Source organism: Urocampus carinirostris, chromosome 1, assembly GCF_059441175.1.
Source record: "Urocampus carinirostris isolate Australia breed hairy pipefish chromosome 1, RoL_Ucar_1.0, whole genome shotgun sequence".
Classification (NCBI taxonomy): domain Eukaryota; kingdom Metazoa; phylum Chordata; class Actinopteri; order Syngnathiformes; family Syngnathidae; genus Urocampus; species Urocampus carinirostris.
The window spans coordinates 10,064,523-10,091,669 of record NC_142349.1 but is presented as its reverse complement, the minus strand read 5'-3'; the positions used below and the strand labels follow the sequence as shown (position 1 = coordinate 10,091,669).

At 38.5% G+C, this 27,147-nt stretch overlaps 1 protein-coding gene and 1 pseudogene across 3 annotated transcripts; one reads left to right on the top strand and one right to left on the bottom strand.

Annotated features, from left to right (window-relative positions):
* Positions 1–1,199: 1,199 nt before the first annotated feature.
* Positions 1,200–27,147, bottom strand: ccdc134 (coiled-coil domain containing 134). Of its 3 annotated transcripts, none has more exons than XM_088325975.1 (8): positions 26,932–27,147; positions 24,874–24,941; positions 19,343–19,478; positions 9,597–9,718; positions 6,969–7,053; positions 5,367–5,548; positions 2,402–2,473; positions 1,200–1,503 (listed from the first exon to the last, which is right to left on the bottom strand). In XM_088325975.1, exons 3-8 carry the CDS (start codon positions 19,446–19,448, stop codon positions 1,345–1,347), a joined length of 726 nt encoding a protein of 241 aa, XP_088182101.1. In that variant the 5' UTR covers positions 19,449–19,478; positions 24,874–24,941; positions 26,932–27,147; the 3' UTR covers positions 1,200–1,344. The 3 variants fall into 3 exon arrangements, with proteins under 3 accessions (XP_088182101.1, XP_088182103.1, XP_088182102.1); XM_088325977.1 differs by having other exon boundaries at positions 1,200–1,483; XM_088325976.1 differs by lacking the exon at positions 24,874–24,941.
* On the top strand, positions 14,836–15,002 carry LOC148373495 (U2 spliceosomal RNA; annotated as a pseudogene).

Sequence of the window (27,147 nt, the reverse complement as noted above, 5' to 3'; positions counted from 1 at the left end):
TCCCTTTTCTTCCCTTTTGCTCTTCATTTTTCGTCTTGTGCATTTTCTGTTTTCGAGGCATGCGTCCTTTAGTTGTTTGTCTTGACACCTCCATGCCTTCTTTGGCCTACCAGTACGCTTGACTTTAACAACCTTCCCACGCAGTTTGTACTTGGTCCAAATCATGGATACAGCTGACTGTAAACAGCCCACATCTTTGGCAACCATACGAGTAGAGTTACCTTCTTCCATAAGTTTGACGATCCTGGCTTTGGTCTCAAGAGACATCTATCCTTGTGGACCCCTGATCCACTTAGTCCGGGAGCCCTCCAAAGTGTGATAACTGCACTGTTTTTAACTGCTGACTAACGAGAATACTTAATATAAGCCAGGTGCCCAATTAAGAAAAGGAAATTGACTGGGTGTGTCCTTACTTTCTACTCAAAAATGCACTGATTCAATTTTTTTTCCCTCAGAATTCAGTTATTCCATATTTATTTCCCTGCACTTGCTCTATAAAAGTAACATTTACTGTCCATTGCAATGTTTTTCTTATTTCAGTTTTTCTGAATGCCAATATGTTGCACTTTGGAATGACCTCACGATTGTTTCAGGTTTGCAGATGCATTCTCATTGTCTGAGTGTTCTATTTACCTTATCCTTATCTCATTTGAATAATCAAAACCAGACGGTCCTGTTTTGTACACCACATAGAAAAACTAGACCACAATAATCTTTTTTACTTGCATTCAATGAGGTGTAAATCATTGAAAAATGGGCAACCAGAAGCACGGGGGACTTGAGATAGTTAAATACGAAACAGTACAGAGTTTGGAGTATGAAGTGTTGTGAGAAAAAAAAATGGACAAACATGACTTGACTTTAAATTTTAAATTGCCACTCAAGATGACGGGTATGGTTTTGGTGTTGAATGTTCTCAAATACATTTCCCCCAAAAGAGCGACTCATATGTTTTTCCTTCTTAATTATGCATTTTTGACTTATATACTCCCGAGGGACTTATAGTCCGGAAAATACGGTAGATTGTTTAATGGGCTTCCCTATAAAGACTTCCTTAGAGACATACAGCCAAAACGGGGTCTATTAGTGTAACACTGAGTGTAAATGTTAAACATTGAGAGAGTTCTCTCACCCTCTCACAACTTTTTCATGTAAGAGTGTATGATTCAGACTCCTCTACCCCCTGAAAAAAGTCCACTTTCACATCATGTAGGTCTCATAATGCACATTGTTTGTAATGGCAGATTTTCTTTCCCGCTTTGTCTCAGAGTCCATGCGAGAAGCCGTGGTAAATGGCTCGTTTCCTTCCTTCTTCCATCCCACAATTTTCTTCCTTCTCTCTCGTCAAGGAGTGCTGCTATAGCTCGCCACGTGAGCGGGAGATGCGTGGGCCTTTTCGGATTTCTTTCCTCTTCTCTTCCTTCCTTTTTCTCTTCTCTTCCTCTCTGAGGATCTTCTGGAATGCCTCCGCCGTGTGAAGCACCTGAGGCAATGACGACAACCCTTAACATGATCCATATTGTTTGGGGGAAAAAAAAATAAAAAAATAAAATAGGTTTCTTTTTTTAAATATTGAACAAATACAAAGATTTCATAGGGTGCCAGTTCCTTATTCTAACTATTATTGCGCTCTGTTCATCATTGACCAGAGTTCATAAACTTTTTTCAAGCACTTTTTAAGGACCTTTAAAACATATTTTTAAAATTCTCCCGTTGTGAATCATGTATTTTGCAAAAAAATGTATCTGCGATTTACATATGAGATTTTTAATCTTGCATGTGCATTTATAAAGAGATATGATTTTTAGATCTTGAGTATATCACGAATATATATATATATATATATATATAGTATATCTATATATTTTTTTTTACATTTTCAGTTTCAGGAAGTTCTTCCCATTGCAATTTATCACTGGGAAACGCTACCTTCCTTTTTGCATGGTCGATAATAAATGTCCATAATTGATACATAATACTTGCACTGATACATATTTAATAGGGCCCTGTTTGCATGTAGCAGCATGCACCTGTCCTCTTGGGCGCGATGACACTTTACAAAACAATGTCATACAAACTAATGACAACTGCCAATAATCATGAAGGGAAGACGAAATGTAATGGCAAAGCAGAGCCACCAGAGAGCACTGTCTGCATCATTTTTAAGCAGACTTGTTGAAAAACATGGCGGCAATTTCGAGCACTTCACCAGATATTCAAGCACTTTTCAATCCTTGAAGACGGCATTTTTAAGGATTTCAAGTACCAGATGTGACCAAATGTGAAATGGAATTCCCTTGTCTGAAACTTGCTCTCCCATTTGCAAGTCCAAAATCAAAATCTGCTACAGGTAACCGCATTGCATAATAACTGGTCATGAAAAACACAACGTTCGACTTACATCGTCTCTTTCTGTCCGGTAAGGGTTGATGAAGTCCGGAGATTTTTCTGTTATCCCCAGTTCTTGTGACATCTTGACGATGAGAAAACACAAGGAGAGGAAAAGGTGTGTTGTGACAGGCAGTCATTACAGATTATTCAGTTTTAGAATTAGAATTATCTTTACTGTCAGTGATAACCACTTAGTGAACACTGTTTGCAACCGGACTAGAAGGTAGCCGAATCAAACCGGATTATCTTCGGTAATAGCTTGAAGCACCCCATCTGACGGCCGTACGCGACTCATAGAAGTGCCGTTACATTTGTAACTTTCGTTTTATTTTGTGCAAGAATATCAAATGATGTGGCTTTGGGACCTCAACATTTTTTAATGAGAGTTTATGTTGTCAAAAACATAATACTCCACAGCACTTTGTTGCTCCTCAATAAGGCACACTATTTCTTAAAACTTTGATGAATTGTTTTAACTTTAGTGCGCAATAGCTTATGAAAACCAAACATAACTCAATAAAAGATATTAAGACCAGTACTAAATTCATCTCCACAAACCCTTAAGGGTACTGCCCAGAATTTAAAACTCTGCCGCCTTGTCCTGGCTTAAGGTCATGATCGCGGCCTCGGTCAGCTCATTCATCAGGTATGTGCATTTCGTAAATGCGTTTGAATGAGCTCTTCTTTTTCATTTTTTTCTGGTGTTTGAGCTGTATTCCAAACAGGTCTTTTCTTACTTTTAACCTTTTCATGCTACAGTAACAAAACACTGCAATGACGTGGCATAAAGCCACTCTCCAACTTTTCCACTCTTCTCCAGCCTTACTCTCTTTCATTCTACCTAATTTGATGTGTGTTCCGGAACAGCCTTGCTAAAAGTTAAAGCAGATGGGCGCGGTGGAAAAAATGATAAAAGCTCTTTGAACTCAGATGGGCATAGTCAATCCATACATATAAGAGAAAATAATCTACTTTTAACTTTTTAAGGACACCTGAAACGACACACCCCACCTTTAAAGCTGGTGTACAGAATTTAGAACTGTATTACTCTCTGCCGCCATGACCCTGCTTAAGTCGTCATTGCAGCCTCTGTCAGAATATTCATGATGCGTGTGCAAATACGTTCATTTCATAGACTCTACCTTTTTATCTTTCTTGGGGTTTGGGTTGGCGTTTGGACTGTATTTGCAGAAAGCCTATTCTTGCTTTCACATTCTTCATACTACAGTAACAAATAAAAAACACGGGACGATAATGACATCCCACCCCTCAATTCCTCTTACCTGACAGAACTGAACAGCCTTGCTCTAAGTAACAAACGCAAAAATGCGTAGTGGAAAATCAAGCATAAGAACTCTTTGAACCTTAGTTGGGTATAGTTAACACATGCTTATAAGAGAAAATATGTAGTTTTCAACTTTTTAAGGACACCTCAAATGACCAACCCCACCTTTAAACATAGGTTCACTGGCCAATTTCACAACAATAGCATGATCCAAGAATTAACCGGTACACTTAACTAGAATAGCAACCACTTAATTTTTCAGACTGAGAAGGATGTGAGTACTCAATTATCTTGTGTAAAGATACCAAGAACAATTAGTACTTTTGAAATAGTTTTTTTTAACATTTCTATCCAAAAATTGGACAAGTTAAATTATAGATATTTCATTGTAATTTTCTGCCTCTTATAGAGTGACGCTATGAGGAAATTGCCAGACTACTAAATAAAAACTTGTTATTGCATTGCTATCCAATGTGATGCGATTTGACTTCTCTATACTACAAGGCAGCCATACTCTATGCCCAAACCCAAATGGCATTTTGTATAGGAATCACAAAATAATTTGTTTTCATAAAAATGTTAAGGACAGCTTTCAGCCATACAAGCCTTCAGTTCTTAATTGTAAGACAACAAGCACTGTGGCCGATATCAGTATTGTACAAATTTCGAGGTTGATAACTTAAAATTTGGTTTGGTATTAGCTCAATACCTTGCCTCCGTACTCCCCCTTCCCTGGAACCCTGCTCCAAATGAAGGGTTAGAGAACTCATCACTTAATCATATTAGCTATTATAAAGTAAATCTTACCCGATTGGTATAACATGTATTTCATTTTAAGTTTTTTTTTCTTGGATGTCAACTTTTTTTTTTTTTTTTTTAGTAAAACAAATGTTAGTGAAACAAATGTATACTTAAAAAAAATTATTTTATTGAGCAGATGGGAGATCATTGCACAAGTGTAAGTATTGTATTTGTAATTTACATTAGAAATACTTTTTGAAAAAAAGAAAAATCATCCATTTAAGGATAATGTTTAAGGACAATTATTCTTATTTTTTTTGAGAACCACGAAAAAATGGATTAAAAAGGAAAATTATACTTAAAGGGTGTAATATTTGACCACTAGATGTCGCTGTGTTGCATAGTGCAACCGAAAAACAAGTGCCACAGACCACAAGGACGAAGACGAACTACAGAGAGTCAAAGTGACCACACCAATTTTTCCAATTTCTTTCACAGCCTTTTACAACGTTTTTGTTATCAAGGGGGTACCCGTAGCAGCAAGATGGCCAACAATCATGTCCACTCCCTCTAGGTGAGCCTGATGTTATATGAAATAAATGCAATTTTTCCAACCTACTGTATTTAAAGTAATTCACATTTTTTTTGCTTAATTAAATATATATATATATATATATATATATATATATTTTCATTAATGATGCTTTCTTTGTCATTGGAAGGAGCTTAATAATACACAATGTTACTTCAAAAAAAACAAAGTTTTCAGCCAATTTATAGATTTGTAGTGTTCATTGATCCACCACGGTCGTAGGGGCCCCGCTCCCTGTGGTGGGTCTTGGGTACAACCTGGCTGCGCCCATCCCTGTCCAGGCCGCTTTTTTGGTGGAGGAATATTCTCCCCCACATGAGGGCAGATAAAATAAAGATACTTTATTTTGGTAAATACCAGTGTGAGGACATGTTGATGGGATCCTCCAGTGAAAACTCCGGTTTGGTTACAAAAATGTAGTCCCCAGCGCAGCAGTCCTCCCCAGTCAGCATTGCGGTCAAAGTAGTGGTGGACAATCCGAGGAAAGCGCAAAGCCACGTCACCGAAAAACGCTGTGTTTTCCACCACGTGGGAATAAGCTGGGGAGAATCATTGCAAACCGGTTAACCCAAGGAGGAAAGTGATAGGGAAAAAGGGTATGCAGGCAAAAACACTCTTGACTGATTGCATCAATCAAACAGAATGGTTTGCTTGGCAGCTTGATGGAGGAATATAACCAGTAGAAAAGGGATGTTTGAAACACACCACTGACAAGCAGTGAGGTTCGTGTCTGGTGAGTCACGGTCAGAAATACAAATAAACTGAACCCACATTTTGTTCCCTATTAGATTAACAGAGAAAGAAAATATATAAACTGTAGCATAAAAAAAATGCTTTTACAGTCTTACCATAGTTTATAAATACACTTTATGCGGCGCACTTTTTAAATAAAAAGGATAGGTAATCCTAATCATTAAAGAAAGTCCATGAAACGATATAAAAAATAATGGATTCTGTGATTTATATACCATCGCTGGTTCAATTGTTTGGGGCTTAAATGTGTACAAGATCAGAATCCTTAGTCTCACTAAGGACCTCTGCCATGATGCAAGAGAATTGCGAGTCTCACTCTGCATCTGAAGACGCTCATAACAGAGTTAAGTTAAATACTAATTGGAATAATACTAATCATATTATGATGTGAAAATTCAGCGATTAAAACAAACAAAAAAATCCAATAGTAGTAAGGTTAAATGAGAAAAGTCCGTTGTACAGCCGACTTGCAAAGTCATTACGGAGCGCATGATTCTGAATTAAATGACTATTGGGGAATTGTGGGAAGTAATTTGGTTGTTCTGAAAGTAAGAACTAGCACATATTGCAGAACAGACATATGTTGTGGCTGCAGATACATTACTTCTGCATATGCTGCGGAATATCCGGCACACGGGGCGGCAGGTATACAATACTGCAATATGTGCTAGCTCTTTCTTCTTTCGGAATTGAACGAAGAGAATGGCATTGTGGGAAGTAATAATAAACACATGGCTGCACGTATTCAAAACATATGTCACCTTCAATGCTTAGTTTGAGCTGAGAAAAGGTAAAACAACATTTTCTCTACTCTAAAACCTTCTATTGATGTGACGTTTGGATCACTAGCACACTAGTGGATAGAAGTCAGTGCTTCCCCCCCACAGCGATTTGAGTTTGATTCCCTTTGCATTCAATATTATCCACTTGTAAAAGCCCACCATATCCCTGGCAGCTTAGGAATCGGTGCTCTTACCATATCTATGCGGTTCGAGCACTCTTTTTACTATTATATGCAATTGATCAATAACACAGTTTGTCCGCATATAAGCCGCACCGGATTATAAAGCGCATGTTCAAATATCTGGTTGATTTGGGGTTTTTTGGGTATGCCTTATCGTCAGGAAACTAGGGTATTTTTAATTTGAGTTTTGCATGATGAGAGGTGAGGCATAGCCTCACCCGCCTCAAAATCAAAAGTCACACCTTCTTTGATTTTATTGTCCAGAGGGAAGGGGTCGTTGGGCTGCGTGTTGGCCGAGACCAGGATTTCTCTGGAGTCTTCTAGAACCTTTAAAAGAACACCACAATACAATGAAACAGTTTAGAACTGAGCTCTTTTTCAAAGATAAAACTGCACAATGTTTCAGTGGTTTACAATATTTCATGTTGATGATGTCTGTGTATTGTTTCTTGATGCCCTTGCAATATCCGTTGCAGCCTGGTCATCCTGGAAGGGGGATTACCTCATGTGCGACCCCTTCTCAAGGTTTTTTTTAATTTCCTCATGCTGAGTTTTTCCTTGCCCTCATAAAGGTTTTAGTTCAGGGGATGGGGTAATTATAGTCTGTAACCTGTGCAGCCCTTTGAGACATCTTGTGATAAAAGGCTTTACAAATAAACATGAGTTGACTTGACAACGTTGAAACAGAGCATAAGGCATTCATAAGGAATTTGTGTTGGAATGTTTGTCAGCAGATTGTAAATTCCCTTGACACAAAGAGGGCACAAAGTAGTGAAAATCTACCGACAATGCCTTTAAGTTCTTATGACATGCAAAAATTCCAGTACATCAACCCTTAGAGGGAAATACAAGATGGAAAAATAGTCTAGCCCTAAGCTCCAATAAGCAACTGCTATAGAATTGCTGAATTATACGCTCATTGGTAAAATGGCGGCGCCCTCTGTTGGCTGCGGCTGCATCGGCTCGCTACAACGGGTCAGGTGTATCGACATTTCGTTCTGTGTACATTGTTACAAAGAATGACAATACAAAGGAAATTATTATTATTATTATTATTATTTTACTTCCCTGCAGCCCAGCTCGCATTTAGAAAACCAGATCAGCATTCGTACACCTTTTTCATGTCCAAATTTAAGCACTTTTTAAGGACTTTCAAAGCCAATTTTCCAATTTCTCTAGTACCATTAAAAGATGAAATCCAGAATGTTTTTTGCAGAGCCACAAATATTTCTGCGATTGACATTGGCAATTTGTAATCTCGCGTGTATTTGTCAAGACGTAGGATTTTTAGATCTCAAGTTGATGGCAAATATATTTGTGGATCAGAACAATACGAGTGTAAATATTTTGAGACAAATCTCTTGCGCTGATACACATTTCTAGGTGACCTGTTTATGCACCTGTCCTTTGGGCACTGCCCGTAGGGGGCAATGGCGCTTCATAGGACAATGCCATACAAACTAGCCAGCTGCTGTTAATCACAAAGGAAGATATGCAATGGTAAAACCAATCCACCAGAGCAGTGTCAGCATCAATTCTACGACGACTTGTTGAGAAACATGGCAACAATTCTAAGCATTTAAAAGCAGCTAACCCTAAAAACAAACACTTTTCATTTTCTTGAAAAAAAAAAACCAAAAAAAAAAACCAACTACAAATTCCCGCATCTTTAAGGATTTCAAGCACCTGTACGAACCCTGAAAGATGCTCCAAAACTCAAGCGGTTGCGACTGTCTTTAATCAGGCTGCTGTGATTTCAACTAATAGATGCAAAGATATATACATTTACTTTATTCTAGAGAAGTATGTCTATTTGCTGATAATAATTAGACAATCCACAAAAGGGAAGTCATATGAACAATCCTGTAATCTACCAGTAAAGTGCAAAATTTTCAATGCATTACTTTCTCAGAAGTTAAGTGCATAATGAAACAGAATGTAGGAGGAATCAATAGGGCCCTGCAATACCTATTAACCCATTTTGTTCCATTTTTTTCTCATTCAGCTAAGTAGCATGACCTGGCGCATATGCCATCAGGCATCAGCAGACTTTTTGAAAAGAACAAAACGACCTTGAAATTTCAGAATAATTTGTGCGTGTGTGTGTGTGCGCGCGCGCATGTGTAATATTTGACCGTTAGATGTCAGTGTTGTCCAATGCGAACGAAAACCAGTCCCAAAGCAAGCAAAAACACCCAAGTAGCGTTTTCATCATGTAAAAGACACAAATTTTTTCAATCAAAGATTTTTTTAACATCAAAATTTACATAGTTTTGGCAGTTAGTTTATTTTTGCCTAGTATTCAAATCAATGTTTTTGCTTTTCGTTTTACTGAATGAATGTTTTTTGCACTGCTAGGAGGCAATAAATATAACACATTGTCCCTTTAAGGCTATATGATTATAAAGACATTAACAATGAAATTGATTACAAGTCTGAATTTAAACAGCGCATGTAAATTTTCCCTAAAGGAACAGTGTATATAATTTGACCACTAAATGTCGCCGTGTTGTGTAGTGCAACTGAAAACAAGTGCTACAAAGCACAAGGAAGCATACAAATCGGAGACTGAAAGAGACCAAACAACACAATTGTTGTTCTTATTTTTTTGTCCGACTTACAGGAGGTTTTTGTTTGGTTCCTTTAGCAGCAAAATGGCGGACTATCATGTCAGCTCCCTATTTGTGAGGCTCATGTTATGTAAAATAAATGCAAATTTCTCGACCTCTAAGTATTTAAAGGTTTCTATGATAGTTTTTATAGTTTTATTTTTTTTATTAAAATCAAGATTATCACTTTTCAAATATATTTGTTTACCCTTAGGTTAAATAATACATAAAACACAAGATTTGGAATCAGTCATACGTTACCTTGAAGAGGCCTTTCAGCATTATGTCTATTATCTTATATTGCTGGTTGATGTCATTAAGCTCAACCAGATTCTTGAGCGCGTTGAGCTGATCTTTTCTCTTAGTCTCGAACAATTGTTTATCTGGAGAATGGAGATCAGGAGAAAAAAACACCACTTTTCCAAAATAATGCATATTAATCTAATATTGGGTTTTTATATTTTTGTAAAGACTTGTATGGTGTCTAATACTGTCAATAAATAATTTAATTCCAAGCGGGTCTAAAGCCTGGAATGGCATTGAGTTCAAATGGAATTCAACCCCCAAAAATTCCCAACAAGATCTTACAGTGCCGTATTTGCCTCGTTCCTGATTTCTGCATAATAATCACTTACAAAGGTTTCAGATCATCAAACCAATTTTAATATAACACAAAGAAAACACAAGGAAATATAAAATGCAGTTTTAAAATGTTGATTCCATTTTTTAATTTATTTGGCCTCATGTGAAAAAGTAATTGCCCCATAAACCCAATAGCACGTTGGGCCACCTTTGGCAGTGATAACAGAAATCTAACATTTACGATTGTTGGTGATGAGCTTTTCACAACGTTTTGAAGGAAATTTGGCCAACTCTTCTTTGCAAAATTGTTTCAAATCTGCTATTATGGAAGGTTTTCTACCATGAACCGCCCGTTTAAGGTTACACTAACGGATCTCAATTGGATTTAAATCTGGACTTTGACTTGGCCACTCCAGAACCTTCATTTTGTTTTTGGAGACATTTAAAGGTGGACTTGCCGCTCTTGTTTTGGATTGTTGTCCTGCTGCATGATCCAAGAGTGCTAGAGTTCGAGGGCACGAACTGATAGCTGGATGTTCGCTTTCACGATCTTTAGGTAAAGCCAGTTTTCATTATTTTGTCAACCACAGAAAGTTGTCCGGAGGCAGCAAAGTAGGTCACAGTTAAGGTCAGTGTTCATGACTCCACTATACGACACTGGCCAAAAAAGGCATCCATGGGAGCGTTCGCAGGCAAAAACCACTGCTGTCACAAAAGAGCGCAAAGAGTCATCTCACATTTGCCAAAAAGCATCTTAATTATCCTCAAGACTCTTGGATGGATTTTCTGTAGAGTGAGGAGACCGTTACATATGGCATAAATATGGCACAGAATTGGACAAAGGTAACATAATGCCAACAGGTCGGCGCCTTGCATGGCTGCATGGCCGCTATTGGTGTGTGAGTGTGAATGGGTAAGTGTGAAGCACACTGTAAAGGGCTTTGGGAGGTCTTCATTGACTTGAAAAGCGCTATATAAATGCAGACCATTTACCATTTGACGGTAAAGCCCGGTAGTGGCAATGTGGTGGTGTGGGGCTGCTTTGCTGCCTCAGGACCAGGACAACTTGCTGTGGATAACTGAAAATAATGAAATACTCCACAGCATTATGAAAGACCGATTGATTTTTGTTATAGCTGCCAAAGATAGCCCAACTCGCTATTTGGTTCAGGGGGCAATTACTTTTTCACATAGGACCAGATAGGTGAATTTTTTTTTCATCCTTAATAAATGGACTCACCATTTTAAAACTGTATTTTCTATTTCTTTGGTTTGTCTCTGTGTAATATCAAAATTGGTTTGACTATCTGAAACCTTTTTGAGGAACAAATATGCAAAAAATACAGAAATCAGGAAGGGGGCAAATACCTTTTTACGACACTGTAAATGCACCCTAACTCAAACATTGCAGAGAACTCCTATAGTTTTATAGACTTCAGGGGCTGCCATTTTACCACAAGGTCAACTGAAAACGACATTGAAATGACCCAGGGCTCGGTCTCTGAGGCATATTTGGCTGTTACCACGGCAACGTTGATGCCCTGAGACATGATTAGAGACATGTCGACGTCCCCTTGAATTCCTAGTTGCCAGAATTAACATGACCATTTTGAGTTTATTTTTTCCCATTTTGTTTTACTTTAAAGTAAGATGAAATAAGTAGGTTTCCTTTGACCATTCTAGTTCATCTAAAATGCATATTGATTGTATGTACATTTATCCATTCAACAAAGAAAAAGAAAATCAATGATGGCAGCCCTATAGTATTTTTAAAAAAACGTAACTTTTTCCGAAACAAGCAGTAACATAAATAGGTTGGGTGACTTGGTGGTCACATGTCACGGTCCTATTAGTAAAATGGTTTTGCTAATGCTGACACATACTTTTTTACGGACATGATGGAAAAACACAAATTCACAAAAAATCTAGAACACAAGAGTCAAAGTCAAGGCCCGCAGGCCGGATGTGGTCCGTAAAAAGGTTTTCTACGGCCCCTGAGATGATCTTGCTACATTATTGCCTCAGACAACAGGAATCATGTATTATTTTCACTGTAGGTTACCTCACTTTGAACAAAGTGTTCGTTATGGTTAATAGGTTGTTGCGATTTGTATTTCAATCTACAAACGCTCCCCTACTTATGACCATTCGTTGAGAAAAACGGTAGATACGAACCTTTTTTTTTTCGGGATGTCGAAAAATATCCAGACATTAGATTTTGTATTGTGTGCACCTTTTTTCGAGCACAGGACATTATTGTAGTGCTTCTAACCCGCCCTGCGGGCGTGTGGCGCTGTGAGAGCTCGCCCAGCACCCACCCAAAAGAAGAAATCCAGCTTCTACTTTCTAATTCATGTGTAAACATACTACGTGAACTGTATCTCTAGCGCGCTAAGAACTTTTTATTATTTAACATTTCGTGCATCCATTTAATATGGTTGGTGCAAAGTGTAAAGGAGAGGCGAGCTGTTTATTTTGAAATGAAAGTGGAATAAGAAAGCTTGATGCGGTTGAGAAAATGGTTGCACCGCTTTTTTTCTGACACTTTTTACCCCGGAGGAGGAATTAATTAGCCCAACTCTCGAAGCCCATCTTCCACAAGTAAGTTGAAGATCACTTTATTTATCCTTATAGAGCATGTGATTTTTGAAATGTTAATTTTTTATTATAAAACAATAAAGGTTACTTATACAAGCCAAAAACATAATTATACAAACCTAAACATACAAAAGTCAATTCCATTGAAGTTGGGAAAAAGTTTAAAATGTCAGTAAAATTAGAATAGAATGACTTGCAAACCTTTTCTAACCCATATTTAAATGAATACACCACAAAGACAAGATTATCCATGTTCAAACTCATAAACTTTATTTCCATAAGCAAATAATGATAAACTTAGAATTTTATAATTGCAACAAGTGCCAAAGTAGTTGGGAAAGGGGCTTCTTCACCATTGTGTTACATCACCTTTCCTTTTAATAACACTCAATAAACGTTTAGGAAGTGAGGAGACTAGTTGTTGAATCGTTGATAGTGGAATCCTTTCCCATTCTTGCTTTATGTACAGCTTCAGCTGTTCAACAGTCCGGGGTCTCCTTTGTCTTATTCTGCGCTTTATAATGCGCCACACATTTTCAATGGGAGACAGGTCAGGACTGCAGGCAGGCCAGTCAAGCACCCGCACCCTCTTACTACGAAGCCACGCTGTCGTGAGACGTGCAGTGTGTGGCTTGGCATTATCCTGCTGGAAGAAGCAAGGGCGCCCATGGTAAAGATTCTGTTTGGATGGCAACATACTTTGTTCCAAAACCTGAATGTACTTTTCTGCATTAATGGTGCCTTCACAGATGTGCAGGTTACCCATTCCTTGGCCACTCATGCACCCCCATACCATCACAGATGCTGGCTTTTGCACTTTGCGTGCATAACAGTCTGGGTGGTTCTGTTCTTCTTTGGACCGGAGGACACGACGTCCACAATTTCCAAACACAATTTGGAAAACTGACTCATCAGACCACAGAACACTTTTCCACTTTGTATCAGTCCATTTTAGATGGGCTCGGGCCCAGAGAACCCTGCGGCGTTTCTGGATGTTGTTGATGAATGGCTTACGCTTTGCAACATAAAGTTTTAACCCACACTTACGGATATAGCGTCGAACTGTATTGACTGACAGTGGTTTTCCAAAGTGTTCCTGAGCCCATGTGGTGATGTCCTTTACACATTGATGTCGGTTCTTAATGCAGTACCGCTTGAGGGCTCGGAGGTCACGAGCATTCAATAATGGTTTACGGCCATGCCGTTTACGCACAGTGATTTCTCCAGATTCCCTGAACCTTTTCACAATATTATGGACTGTAGATGATGATATCCCTAAATTCCTTGCAATTGTACTTTGAGGAATGTTGTTTTTAAACTGTTCAACAATTTGCTCACGCAGTTGTTCACAAAGAGGTGAACCTCGCCCCATCCTTGCATGTGAATGACTTAGCTTGTTCGGGTCTCCCTTTTTTATACCCAGTAACAACTCTCACCTGTTGCTAATTCATCTGTTCACCTGCAAATAGTTGGTTGATTTCCATTCATCCACTTTCTGAGTAGTTATTGACACCTGTCCCAACTATTTTGGCACGTGTTGCTGTCATCAAATTACAGAGTTGATGATTTTCTCCCAAAACAATAAAGTTTATGAGTGAAGACAATAAATATGTTGTCTTTGCTGTGCATTCATTTAAATATGGGTTGAAAAGAATTTGCAATTTACTTGGATCAATTTTTATTTGCAATTAACACACTTTCCCAACTTCATTGGAATTGAGTTTTGTACAAAATATGGCACTGAGGCAACTTACGAACAAATTCAACTTACAAACGATCGTCATCTTGTTGGTAAGTAGGGCAGCGTCTGTAATTCTATTTTCGAAACGATTTCAGTTGATGGAATCACATAAAAATGCCACTCTCTTTTCCTTAAAGTAAATTAAGCCCACTTTTGCTATAATAGGTACTATAAGATTCTGATCGTGACTTTCATTTTTTCCGTTTCTTTCGTTGAATGTTCATGTTTTGGGGATTGTGTTCTTTGCCTGTTGAAAATTTAAGATTACTGACAGAGCCATAAGAAAATATTGATGTTTTTATTGGGTCATATTGAAATATATCTGTATGGTTTTCAGTAGGTTCAATTCAGTTTACTGGACTGGATGTATTATTTCCAAAAATTTCAACATTGGCTTGTAGATAATCTTTTTATTGGCCCTCTGTCTATTTGACTTTGACATGCCTTATCTAGACACAAGATTAGGGATCGGGGACCTATGGCTCGGGGGCCAGACATGTTTTCATGATTATGAGAATCTAAATGTGTCGGCTTGTAACGAGCATGGCCTGGACGGAACAGGCAGCCCGTATATGTGAGATTGCTTCTTGGCCCTTTGGCTAAGATGTGAAATCCTAGATATGTCGGCTAAGCTGAGTAGTTACAATCGTTTGATTTTTGCAATTCGGAGATGGAATAAGAGCTTGCTCTGTCCACTCCACGCATCGGCCCGGTATTGCAGTACCTCCGGGAACGGTGCATTCGCATTGATCGCTGCATGGCTCTGTGGCTAGGACCTTGACTCGCCTCTTGGCTGAGAGCAAATGTCTCGGCCCCTTGGCTTTGTAGCGTATTATGATTTGACCGATAACGGATAATTGATAAAGAACATAGAACAATAAACCTTAGAACCAGCACTACACACACACACATATATGGCTCGGAGATCAAATTGTACACTTGCAAAGTGTAGAGCAGAGCAGGGGGGGGGGTGATTGCTAGCTGGGGGGGGGGGGGGGGGAAACCAGGTAGGACCAGGGCAGTGCCCTGGTGGGGGGAAAAGTGGGGCGAAGCCCCCCCCCGGAGCTCATGGGTTTTTTTAAGTACTTTCAATGCACTCAGATGACAAAGAAATAGACAAGACAACAGCATAAATTTTCAATGTATATTGAACTATCCCATATAAAATTACAGTTTAAGTCAACTCAAAATCAGTCACATTAAAAAACATTTCCCCAACGCCACTATCTTAATTGTAAAGAAGATGGTTCCAGTGGCAAGGGAGACCCTAGACGACCGGCATCTTTCTACAACTGCAGGCGGCTAAAACTGTCAAATAAATTTGAAAAGTTTACCACCTACCTCAAAATTCACGACTCTATCAGCAACTGGTACAGGTTGTTGGGGTGGATCACGTCTCTTTATTACCGCTTCCGATTGTGATGTCAATAAGGGATGGAGGCCGTAAAGTTTTGGAGTTTTCGTTTGGGCACCGAAACTTCCAGCGATGGAATAATTTGTCGTTCTTGACTGGAGTTCTTTCACGTGTTTTTTGCTCTTTGCGTGACTTTCAAGAGCTTTGAAACCTCTCCCACCATAGTCGATGGTATCATGACACCAAATGCAAAGTGCTTTCCCGGCACGATCGATCTTCCGAATAAAGTCATTGAACAAATTCGTCACAGTCTTCTTTCCAACATTCGTAGATAATTCCTTCTCCAACCAGTCCCATCGAAACTTGTTTTTTACAATCTTATCAATTTCTTTAGCTCGCGGAGCATCTTTGCGTTCGATCACGGACATCTTTCTTTAAACACCCGGCAAAAACGTGTGAGAAATGAACAATGGCACACTCCTATAACAAGCGCGTTTATTGGTCAACACGAGACTTCAACCAATCGCAAGTACGTTTCATTTCAGTTACGGAAACACTCAAATGGCATGCTGTCGAGACGAAATCGTTTTTTTTTACCAATTAAAACACCGGAAATTTTAAAATTTTATTTTTGGAGATAAAAAAAGCGGAATTCCGCGAATTAGCGGAAAAATCACATCCCTGTTGACTTGAAAAGCGCTATATAAATGCAGATCATTTCATTTCATTTCAACAGTTTGGTCTAGAATACAAAGAGCATTGCTTCCACTACGGCTTACTGTCAAGGGGTCACACCAACAGACCCCATTTTGGCTGTACGTCGCCAAGGAATCCTTTAAATGAAAGTTAATTAAAGAATTGTTGTTTGTTATTATTTGTAGATATATATGTTATTTTGTTACGGCCGTATAATCTGAGTGGGTAATGACATAATCTCAAAGTAAGTTTAACCATTTTAATGAAGGTGCGACTCGACGGATTTTCACTTTTCGCGGGTGGCTCTGGTCCCCATTAACCACAAAAACCAGGGGATCTCTGTATTTGTTGATATGGGGCACAGGCTCTGGCATTTTTATTATTTCATATACTTTATCAAATTATCTTACGGCACAAAGTTAAATAAACCACATGCAAAAATTAGATTTTGTCCGGAGAGCAGGTTTGCTGAAATTTGTTCTAAAAAACATGGTATGGCTCACTTTCTCAAAGAATTTTTTTTTTTGCCATTCTGGTTCTTTGGGTCAGAAAGGTTCTTGACCCCTGCACGAGTAGGTGGAAGTAATCCATAAGTCAAATACAGTATATACACCTCTTGGAAAGTGCAATTTTTGAAGATGAAAGGTACCTTTTGGTACTGATTGGCAGGTAAGGCTACCAAATTGATATACAGTACAGTTCTAAAATAACTATGTTATTACTATGTTATTACCAGGGATGGAAGGATTACTTTCAAAATACAATCCAATACAACCACTAGTTACATGTTGAAAAATGTAATCAGTAATGTAATCCGAATACCATAATATTGCAGTATTGTAACTAGTTTACTTTCAACTACTTCTGGATAACTCAAATACTAATTATGCTAAATAGACAAAATTAATAATATATATATATATATATATATATATATATATATATATATATACACACACACACACACACACACATACATACATAGATACATACATACATGCATACCGGAGCCATATCCCCCTAGTGGGAGGTGGCTAGAGTCAAGAACACATTCACATTTTGAAATTTCTAAATTTTCTTTAAGATAAATTAACAATGTAAAGTTATAAAAGAAATACATGAAACCAAATAGTTGCCTGAAGGCCAACAAATAAGTGCTCACATTATAACCATGCAGTATAGTGTATTGAGCAAAAATAAAGTTTTCTCTTTCACATGGCAGACAAGATATGCTGTTTTAGTTCACATGAAGAGTACGTTGAGAACCCAATATTGTTTTAAACGCTTTCTAAATTTCCCAAAAACGGTGGGATATCTTGTCATCTCTTTGTGTTTTCTCTCGTGTCATTGATTGAAATTATGATTCATACAATTCGTCGATCAGCCCATTATGTATTTGTAAATGTGAGACACATGAATGAGTGCATGAAGTGAACGAATGGCTGCTCGAAAGGATCCTTTGAAAAAGGAACACGCACCCAGGCATTAAATTGCAATATAATTTCATTTCATGTTATTTCAATTCTATGTTCATATTTGTTTGTTAATAACCTCTTGTTAGGCTTGTTTGGCTGTACGGTATAGTCGTGTTTTGTACTCAGGCACCTGGGGCAGCTGGGGGGGTCCTGAGAGTGAGCAAAGAGATGGAGGCGCAAATGGACATCTCTCATCAGCTACACCGCTTATCCTCAGTAGGGTCGCGGGGGGGCTGGAGCCCATCCCAGCCATCTCCGGGCAGTGGGCGGGGGACACCCTGAACTGGTTGCCAGCCAATCGCAGGGCACACAGGGACAGACAACTCATTCGCTCATTCACACCTAGGGACAATTTGGACCGGCCAATTCACCTGAAATGCATGTTTTTGGAACGTGGGAGGAAACCGGAGTGCCCGGAGGAAACCCACGCAAGCACGGGGAGAACATACAAACTCCGCACAGGAAGTCTGTAGCTGGATTTGAACCCACGACAGGTTCCCATGACATGAACTGTGCCGCACAAGCGCTAACCACTGCGCCGCCGTGCTGCCCTTGCAAATGGACATGGGGAATGTAAATAAAACTAATGCAAACAAGGAAAAAAAATTAAATAAGTTAAAACTAACGCACACGCGACTTCTTCATTGTTCTATGAAGTGTGAGACATAAATATGCGTTTAAATAAAATTGTAATCCTGCAAATCAATTTTTACTAAATATACCTTTAATTTCTCAACATTTCTTTCGGTAACTAACAAAATACGATTTTTTATGGTTTCCTAATTACGAACGCCGTTACATGTTTTCTCCTCAAACCTGGCTACAGTATCAGAGCATTAAGCTGAAATTATTAGAAGTTAAGTTTACAAGAAAAATGCCATGACCCCTCACGTGGTGAGGACTTTTCAAAGCCTGTTAGCTTGCTACTCAGGTGTTTTCTGGGGCGCCACGTTCGAAATGCCTGCTATACCATATTGCCTCGTTCATTGCAAGTGTTACGTTCCAAACAGAAACCGTGAAGTAGAAACATATCTTTTTTACAATTATTATACATTTAAATACTTTATTATGCACTGAAACCAAAGAACTAAAACATTTTTATCGACTCAAGCATAAAGTACTGGTGTAGTTTAGGCATGGGTAGAGGGGACACGTCCCCTACCAATATCGAGCATTGTTTGGTCCTCACCAATATTTTTAAAAATGCGCTATGGCCCACCCATCTCAACACCAAACCTACGCCCTTAAATGAGAGTACTGTATAAATGTCGTTTTTGTTTTTTTAAACAAATAACTCCTGTCCTGTTAAATAATAATAAGAGGAGACACTGTTTAGCCAATCCGAATGCAGAACATAACGCACGATGCGAATCTCAAAAAAGTAGCAAAACGGTGAATATTAAACCGCGTCATAGCAAGGGGTTACTTGGACCATTTCAATGTTACAATACTGCTATGATCATTACACCCCTATACACAAAGCAGGAGTCTGGCAACCAAAACTGATCAGGCGCACAGGAATGCACAAACACAAATGAACAGAACAAGAGCAGAAGGATACAAATTTGCAAGTTGGAGTCGTGTCTCGCCCTGTGTGTGTCAGCATCGGCTACGTCGAGGGCGGCGGTGGAGGCGAGCGCCAAGACCGTCACACACACGCTCCACATGTCCAAAACAAGATGCAGGGAACCGTTTACCTGTGCAGAGAAGCCGAAAAGTCAAACGATTCCATCCAAATCCTGCAATTGAGCTATCATCTCCAGGATTTAAATGAATTATGTTTTATAGATAGAATGATTTTGGAAAAAAGTGCTTTTTTTAATGATCCCAGTGATGAATCGGAAATGAATAAACCTTGAAAAAAACATTGTGTATTATATAGCGTGTCTTCAGAGTGGTGAAAAAAGTGAATTCACACACACAAAAAAATAATACAATAACTATCATAAAAACATACATTTAAAAAAAAAAACTTGTTAGTTGAGAAATTTTAAATTACTTTACATAACATTACCTCACGTAAAGAGGACTGACCTAATTCCCTACATCTTGCTGCTCTGGGTACCCCCAAAACACAGAAACCTCACGAAAGGCAGGGCAAAAAATAAGAAAAAATGGTGTGGTTTGTTCCAGGGTTGCAACCAACGTTCCCTCTAATTTTCCACAGGTCTGAGCGTTCACACAAAGTCGGTGAGCAACGCTTGAAACAAAAGTGAGCAACAGCAATCCCAAGTGTGGCAACTAAGTCATTATCAAACATGTCCAAAACTTGACATCACGTTACATTTTGCTGAGTTTCCGGCAGTGCAAAAAAAATTTCACTTTTGAATGAATTGACTAATGTACGAATGCAAAGGTTGTACGGCCTACAAACGTCATTTGTTTTTACAACAATTCTTTCACAAGATGTCCATTTCTTTTTTTTCCTGGTATCTTTTGTCGCATAATACTAACATTTTTGGGGGTTTATTGCACGATACACAACTGTATTTAATCACATTTTTAGTGGAAGTACAATGTTGGCAACAAGATTGACTTGGTATAATTGGAAATTATTTGAATGCAACACAAACGTTTTCTTCTTTTTCCCTGTTTTTTCTATTTTTTTTTAAAATTCCTTTAAAAAAATCTATTTGTGTTAGCTGTTACATTTTTCCTTTCTTTTCTTTTTTCTGAATTTTCCTTCTTTTTCCTCTTCCTTTTATTTCTTTTTTTCTAAGCTTTTCACTACTTTTTCATTTTGGTATTTTTTTCTTTTTTGTTCTATTCCCACTTCCTTTAAGTCATTTTGTGCATAATTTTACATAATATTTGGTCATATAGGGATGAAAGAAGCAAAAACAACCTGAAGAGCCGTTTAGGACCCGAAAGAGCCGGTTCCTTTTAGTGAGCCGAGCCGAAGAAGCCCGTTCTCGAAAAACTCTACTGACTTTACTCAACTTCGTTCTATTCGACCTTGACTTCCAAATACCGCATTTAGAACACAACGTCAGGGGAACCCTTGTATTTTTACCTTCATACACTGTAACTTTGACTTAATTCGCTTCTTAATTAGCAATTTCGAGCCCTGATTTTTGTGAGCTGGCTAGATTTTCTTGTGCGTGGAAAAGCTCTGGGTAGTGCGCAATTGCGCACACACGCAGCTTAGAGGGAACATTGCGCTGGATAGATTTTCTTGTGCGCTGAGAATGTGCGGGCAGTGCGCGATTGCGCACGAGCGCAGCTTAGAGGCAACATTGGTTGCAACTAATGATTATTTTAACAATCGATTATTCTAACAATTATTGTTTTCAATGAGTCGATGAATCGGATTTAAAAAAAAAACACATTCATTTCCTCTTTATTCAAATATTGAAATGTTGTGGACAAGTAAGAGTGCAGAAAACAGAATATTAAACAATACAAAAGTCAGTGTTTGTCAAACAACAAACAAAATATATACAAACGTATACTCTACACCTGCAAATAAATTGCTCAAGAAGGCATCCTTGTTATTTAAGGGACACAAGCTTTTGGAGCCCAGGATCACAATGTCAACATCAACGAGCAAAAAAAAAAAAATACCACTACCACCTTTTCTCACTAATTCACTCCCTCTTCCTTCTTTGAGAACTTTGCATTGCAATTAAAAAATATGAGCATGTCAATGAGGATCATGTTGAGGATGTTCTCAGTCAAGCTCTTTGTGCTACGCATGCGAGTACGCGCATTCTTTAGACGCGCTCCAATGAACTCTTTCTGTTTAAATCTTTTTGGGGTTTGGCTTGGCGTATGGACTGTGCTTGAAATGGGCCTTTTCTTGCTTTGATGCGTTTTTATGCTACACAAACAAAAGCTGCATTGACGAGCATAAAGTCGCTCTCCAAACCCCCCCACACATTCAGCATCCCGTAGATAGGCACGGTGGAAATATTTTTTAAAGGGCTCACACACATACTTTCTTCTTTCAAAATTTCAAGGACCCCTCAAACGATACACCGCTCCTTTAAAGAGAAGGTAATGAAGCAAAAGCCTTTTATAATCAATGTTTGTGAAAATATTTCTCGACTGTGTTTGTGGAATGTGAGGAAAAACGGCCGATTTGGAACACCATGATAAAGTCAACATTAGAAACAAACGATACCTTTGACATCTAGTGTCTGACACTTCTCCAAACAACATTTGTTTGAGTGTAGTATTTTTTTTTATAGTCCCACTTCTTTTCCCCCTTGTGCATCCCTCTTTAACTCAGGTCAAATCGTCTCACATCCTACAGCACTTGATTTTAATGTTTGCCTGTTCCTTTCACTCAATCCGAGTCTTTTTGGAAGAGGGGAAGATGATAAATAACTATACAAGAGCCTCATCAAATGAAGATTTTTAGAAGAAAAAATCCTGACAAAAATAAAACAAAACAGGAGGGAAACGAGGAAAAGACAGGGTGATCATTCACATTACTCATGAATAATTTAGCAAGGCTGCAATCAATGCACTATGAGAAGGTTAGATGAGGTGACCAATGGTAAATTGAGCGTGGCACTCTGAGGAGGATTAAAGCAAGGGTTTTCGTACCAAAATCGGGAGCATATACAAAGAATGATAGCAAAGAAGTAAGTAGTAAAAGTGGACAAGAGCATCTGGAAAATGTAGAAAGAAATAGTTGGAATTTGAGCTTAAGGTTATGTATTGTATACATAAAAGGTTTCAAAATAAAACTATAAATCATGCTAGGGAGCCATCCATGAATAGTAATGGAATATTTATCATCAAATGCAAGGATTTTAGAATCGCATTTCATTAGCATATAACAGAATAAAATGGGAGAAAAGAAACGACCATCATAATGGTGATAAAAGTGGAGCATCCTGTCTTAAAATCTTGCGATTGAGATATTGCATCTCAAGTATATTGGCAAGGAGTTGCAATAAATTCTTGATGAATAATTTCTGATGATTAACTCTCTCTGAAGCGCCCATTTGCCTCCTGTAAAAATTTGAAACCAAAGATTGTGGAGGACGATGTGGAGTCGTCAGGCAAGGCACAGGTTAAAAGGACTGTATTATTTAGTGCCTCCTAGAGGTCAAAAAACCCTCAGTCATAAAATAAAAATATTGTTAAGCAAAGATACATGAACGATCACCCATTTTTTAAAACTTGTAGGCCAAAAAATGTGTATTTATCCGACACAGTTTTATGTTAAATTAAAATGAGTTGTCCAAAAATACATATGTGATCAATTATTTTACAAATAAACGTTTCTTTAAAAAACAAGTTTATCCTTTGGGTTTATCGTTCAAAACATGCGGATATTCAGACGCCAATGCTTTTCCTTTGCATCTTGAAAGCATCGTGAGTCTATCGTGGGCGTGGTTTTCACAAATGTCTTACTTCAGATTCGTTTATTGTGAAACGAGTTAAGATCATTGGACATTTGTCCTTTATAGATAGAAAGACATTTTCAATATTTTAAATTGGTCGATAATTTGGAGACACAAGAACCGCATCCGTGTAATTAGCAATAGTCATGTTTATTTGTGACGCCCTTAATCACAAAGAGTCTCAAAGGGCTGCACAGACCAGAGATTATTGCAAACCACAGACTATTATTACAACATCCCCTGATCTAAAATCTATATGAGGGAAAGGAAAAACTCAAATACCTCAACCTGAGGAAAATAAGGAAACATGAGGTACTCCCCCTTCCAGGATGACCAGGCAGCAATAGATGTTGCATTAACAAACAATAAAAATTAAAACAAAATATTAGATAATTAATGGGCGCCACCAGGCTCTACTTGCCCAAGACACACCACAGGAAATAGTGCCCCTATTACCTTAGTGGTTATGTGATCCAGCAAACCAACCAACCATAATATAAAATGAAAAAAATTAAAAATTAAATAAAAAAAAAAAAAAGAAATAATAAATACAAAGGACCAAGTATATAGTATAATACGAAAAAAAGATAGAACTCAACAATTTGTGACATAAAAAGGTTTTGGCCTAATGCCAATAAAATACTTTAAGGTTTGGGACTATGTTATTATACTAATCATACTGCAAATTTAGTACCGGTAAATAGTAAATGCAAATTGAATTATTTTACCACTTGCCTTCACCTTTCAGAGATTAAGCGCTCAATATCTCAAAATGGTGCTTGAGATCTAGAACATTAGCATATAATGCCCAGCAAGAAGGGAGCCAGCCAGTTTCTACCTGTACAACAGCTGGCTGCATTATTAGTGATTCCTGGCAGACTCAGGCAGAAGGACAGCTTGGCGATACACCAGGTGGCTAAAGGAAAAAAAGTGCTCAAAAAAATATGTTAAGTAGGTTTTGCTGGCGGCACATGCTGGGTGGTTAGCAGGCAGTCCAAAGGTACAAAGGTTCAGGGTTCAAGTCCAGGTACCGCAGCCCCCTTCCCACTGTGTGGAGTTTGCATGTTCTCCCCCTGCCTGCCTGGGTTTCCTCCCACATTCTCAAAAACATATATGTCAGGTTGATTGGCCAGTCCAAATTGTCCCTGCGTGTGAATGAGCGAGTGAGTCTGTCTCTGTGTATCATGTGATAGTTTCCTTCTCACATCTTTTCCATTTCCAAATATTTTTGACAAAGCTCCAGGGAGCCACAACAGCAGCGCAAAAGAGCCACATGCAGCTCAAGACACAGGTTGCTGACCTCTGAGCTAAAATATAGTACATAAAGTACTTAAAGTGGCAGCGTGTGTTATTTGACCACTAGATGTTGCTGTAGCGCAAGCGAAAACGACTGCTAAAAGGCACAAGGGAGAATACGAATTAAGGACACTCAAATTGACCAAACCGCACCCGTTTTCATTCTCATTTTTTGGACCGGCCTTTTGCGAACTTTTTCGGGTAGCAGCAAGATGGCAGACAATTATTTCAGCTTCTTTTAGGTGATGCTAGACTTATGCAAAATAAATGAAAATTTCTCGACATAAAGAATGCAAGTTTAAATGATAGTTTGCTTATTTTTTAAACTAACATTGCTTTTTAATCAAGTTTGTTTCACGACTAAAAGGCGCTAAAAAATATACAGTGTCCTTTTTAACCAACATGATGCTCTTCTCTTCACGCTAGCTGCTCTTCTCACCTGATTGGAGTTTCCTTCAACTGCTTTTGGAGTCAGGTGGTTTTGCACGTCCAGGGGATGACAATGTGCTGCGAAAGAGCGGCTAAAGTTAAAAAATATTCATTTATGTATGACTCGCACTCGTGCATAACACGCACCCCTAATTTTGGTTGAGAAATCTGTGTACATTTTTGTTTTACTTTTTCTCATCTCAACCTAAGCATGTAAGTCACAAACATTGTGTCGCGAACTATCGGATTGGAATTTGAGCCTGGACTGTGGTGGCTATTCTTAAACACTAGAGTTATAGATGACACAAGAAAAGGCTTTGGATTTATCATCATCACCCTACTTTTATGGCGCATGTCTGGATATGAGAGGTCATGATTTAAATCATTTACTGACACAAAATTGGACTCTGAAACACATAAATACATTGTATATTTTTTGGTATTGTGTTTATAGTTTAGGTTGTCCAAAAATTATTTTAACAACATACCCTAAAAATGTCATTTATAGCCTTAGTAGCTAGTGAAAAAGGATGGGCACTCTCACTGTTGCGATCCAGGTGCGAATCCCCAAATCAAATGTTACTGGCTATATTTCTCGTCTAATCAATCATTGCTCAAGTTTGGTTACGTGCTAGCGTAAAACTTCTCGTATGACGCGCATCCAAACCTTGGAGTTGAAGGTGAAAAAAATGATAACACTGAAATAAAAAGAAAAAATAAGAATATATTCATTTTCCTCATGTTGAGGTTTTTAAGTTTTTCCTTGCCATCAAGTAGGTTTTAGATCAAAGGATGGTGTCATAATAGTTGTTTGCAAAGATCTGTGGTCTGTGCAGCCCTTTGAGACTCTTTGTGATTAAAGGCTATACAAATAAACATGACTTGACTTCTTTCTTGGGTACTATAGCCCGTGGTATACACGAACAAATGTGGTGATTAAGAATCAGGAATCCAATTTTTTTGTTATTGTTAAATAAAAAAATTGAATTTGTCATCTCTGAAATAAATCCATGTTAAGAGAAAATGACACTTCGCTACTTTGTGCTTTAGTTATCGCTGGTTCACTCCATTGTGGGAAAATAAATAAATAAAAAAGATCAGGAAAAATCATTTGAAAAAATAGGATTTAATAAAAAAAAAAAACGGATGCTTCCAACACAAATGAGGAACATTTCGGGGAGCCAAGATTCAAGCCAATTGACCATTTGATAATAAAAAACAAAAAAAGATTAAAACACAAATACAAAAAGGACAAACATTTCCCACCGGCACGGCATCGCTCTCGCAAAATCCCTTGCTGTGTCCGTTTTATCGGCTTGACTGCGGGCGTATTGGGGAGGATTGGGGGGTTGCATGGGCCGCCAAGATTAACGCCGATCACACCTTCTGACCTGAGATCTCCGGTGCCAATTCATATCAAAGCGAAAATTGCAACTTATTTAAAATGGTAATGGGTTCCAAATTCTTTCTCACTCGGTAAGTCGGCAAGTCCGCTCTTAAGAAGGCCACCCACTTAAAAAAAAAAAAAAAAAGCAGTTTTTCACTTTTCGCGGGTGTTTCTGGACCCCACCAACCGCAAAAACCGAGGGATCTCTGCATAGCCATTCAACTCTGCAACCGTTTTCTATGCTCCCAGGGGTTTTTAAGTAGAAAAAAACTCAAGTGTGGGAGGCAGCTCATAGCAGGCAAACGCTTTGCATCTCCTTCAAGACATACATGAGCCTGGCGGTGGTTACGCAGCTCACCGTGGGACATGCGCCAATGCCGAACAGAAGGCAGGAAAACGAGTGCTGTTAGAACTCATCGGCAGTTCTCGATGGGCAAATTCAATTTTGAGGAATGATCAAACACAGTGAACACCTTCTCCTTATTTATGAGCAATACAATTTAAAAGGAGATTGTATCTACCGGCGTGTCCAGCTCTGAGGTCCGAATATCAGTTATAAGACGTATTTCAATCAAATAAGAGCCAGACGAATATGCCAAACTGACTTAGCAGCACCATTTCACAATTGTATGACTACACGAAAGAAATGATCCAAATAAACTGAACTCGCTGGGAACTCACCGCGTTGCTCGAATCTTTTCAATCTCGCCAGCAGTAATATTTGAGGAACTCTGCCCAAACGACGACTTTATCCTCCAAAAATCATCAGGTGATAATTCACGCCAACGTCAAGTGTCGCAGTGGTTCGTGTACATTGGAAAAAGCCTCCCTGCCGCTCCACTCCGCAGATGCCACGATCGCACCGACAGCCTCTCCTCCGACGAATGACAGCAAGCA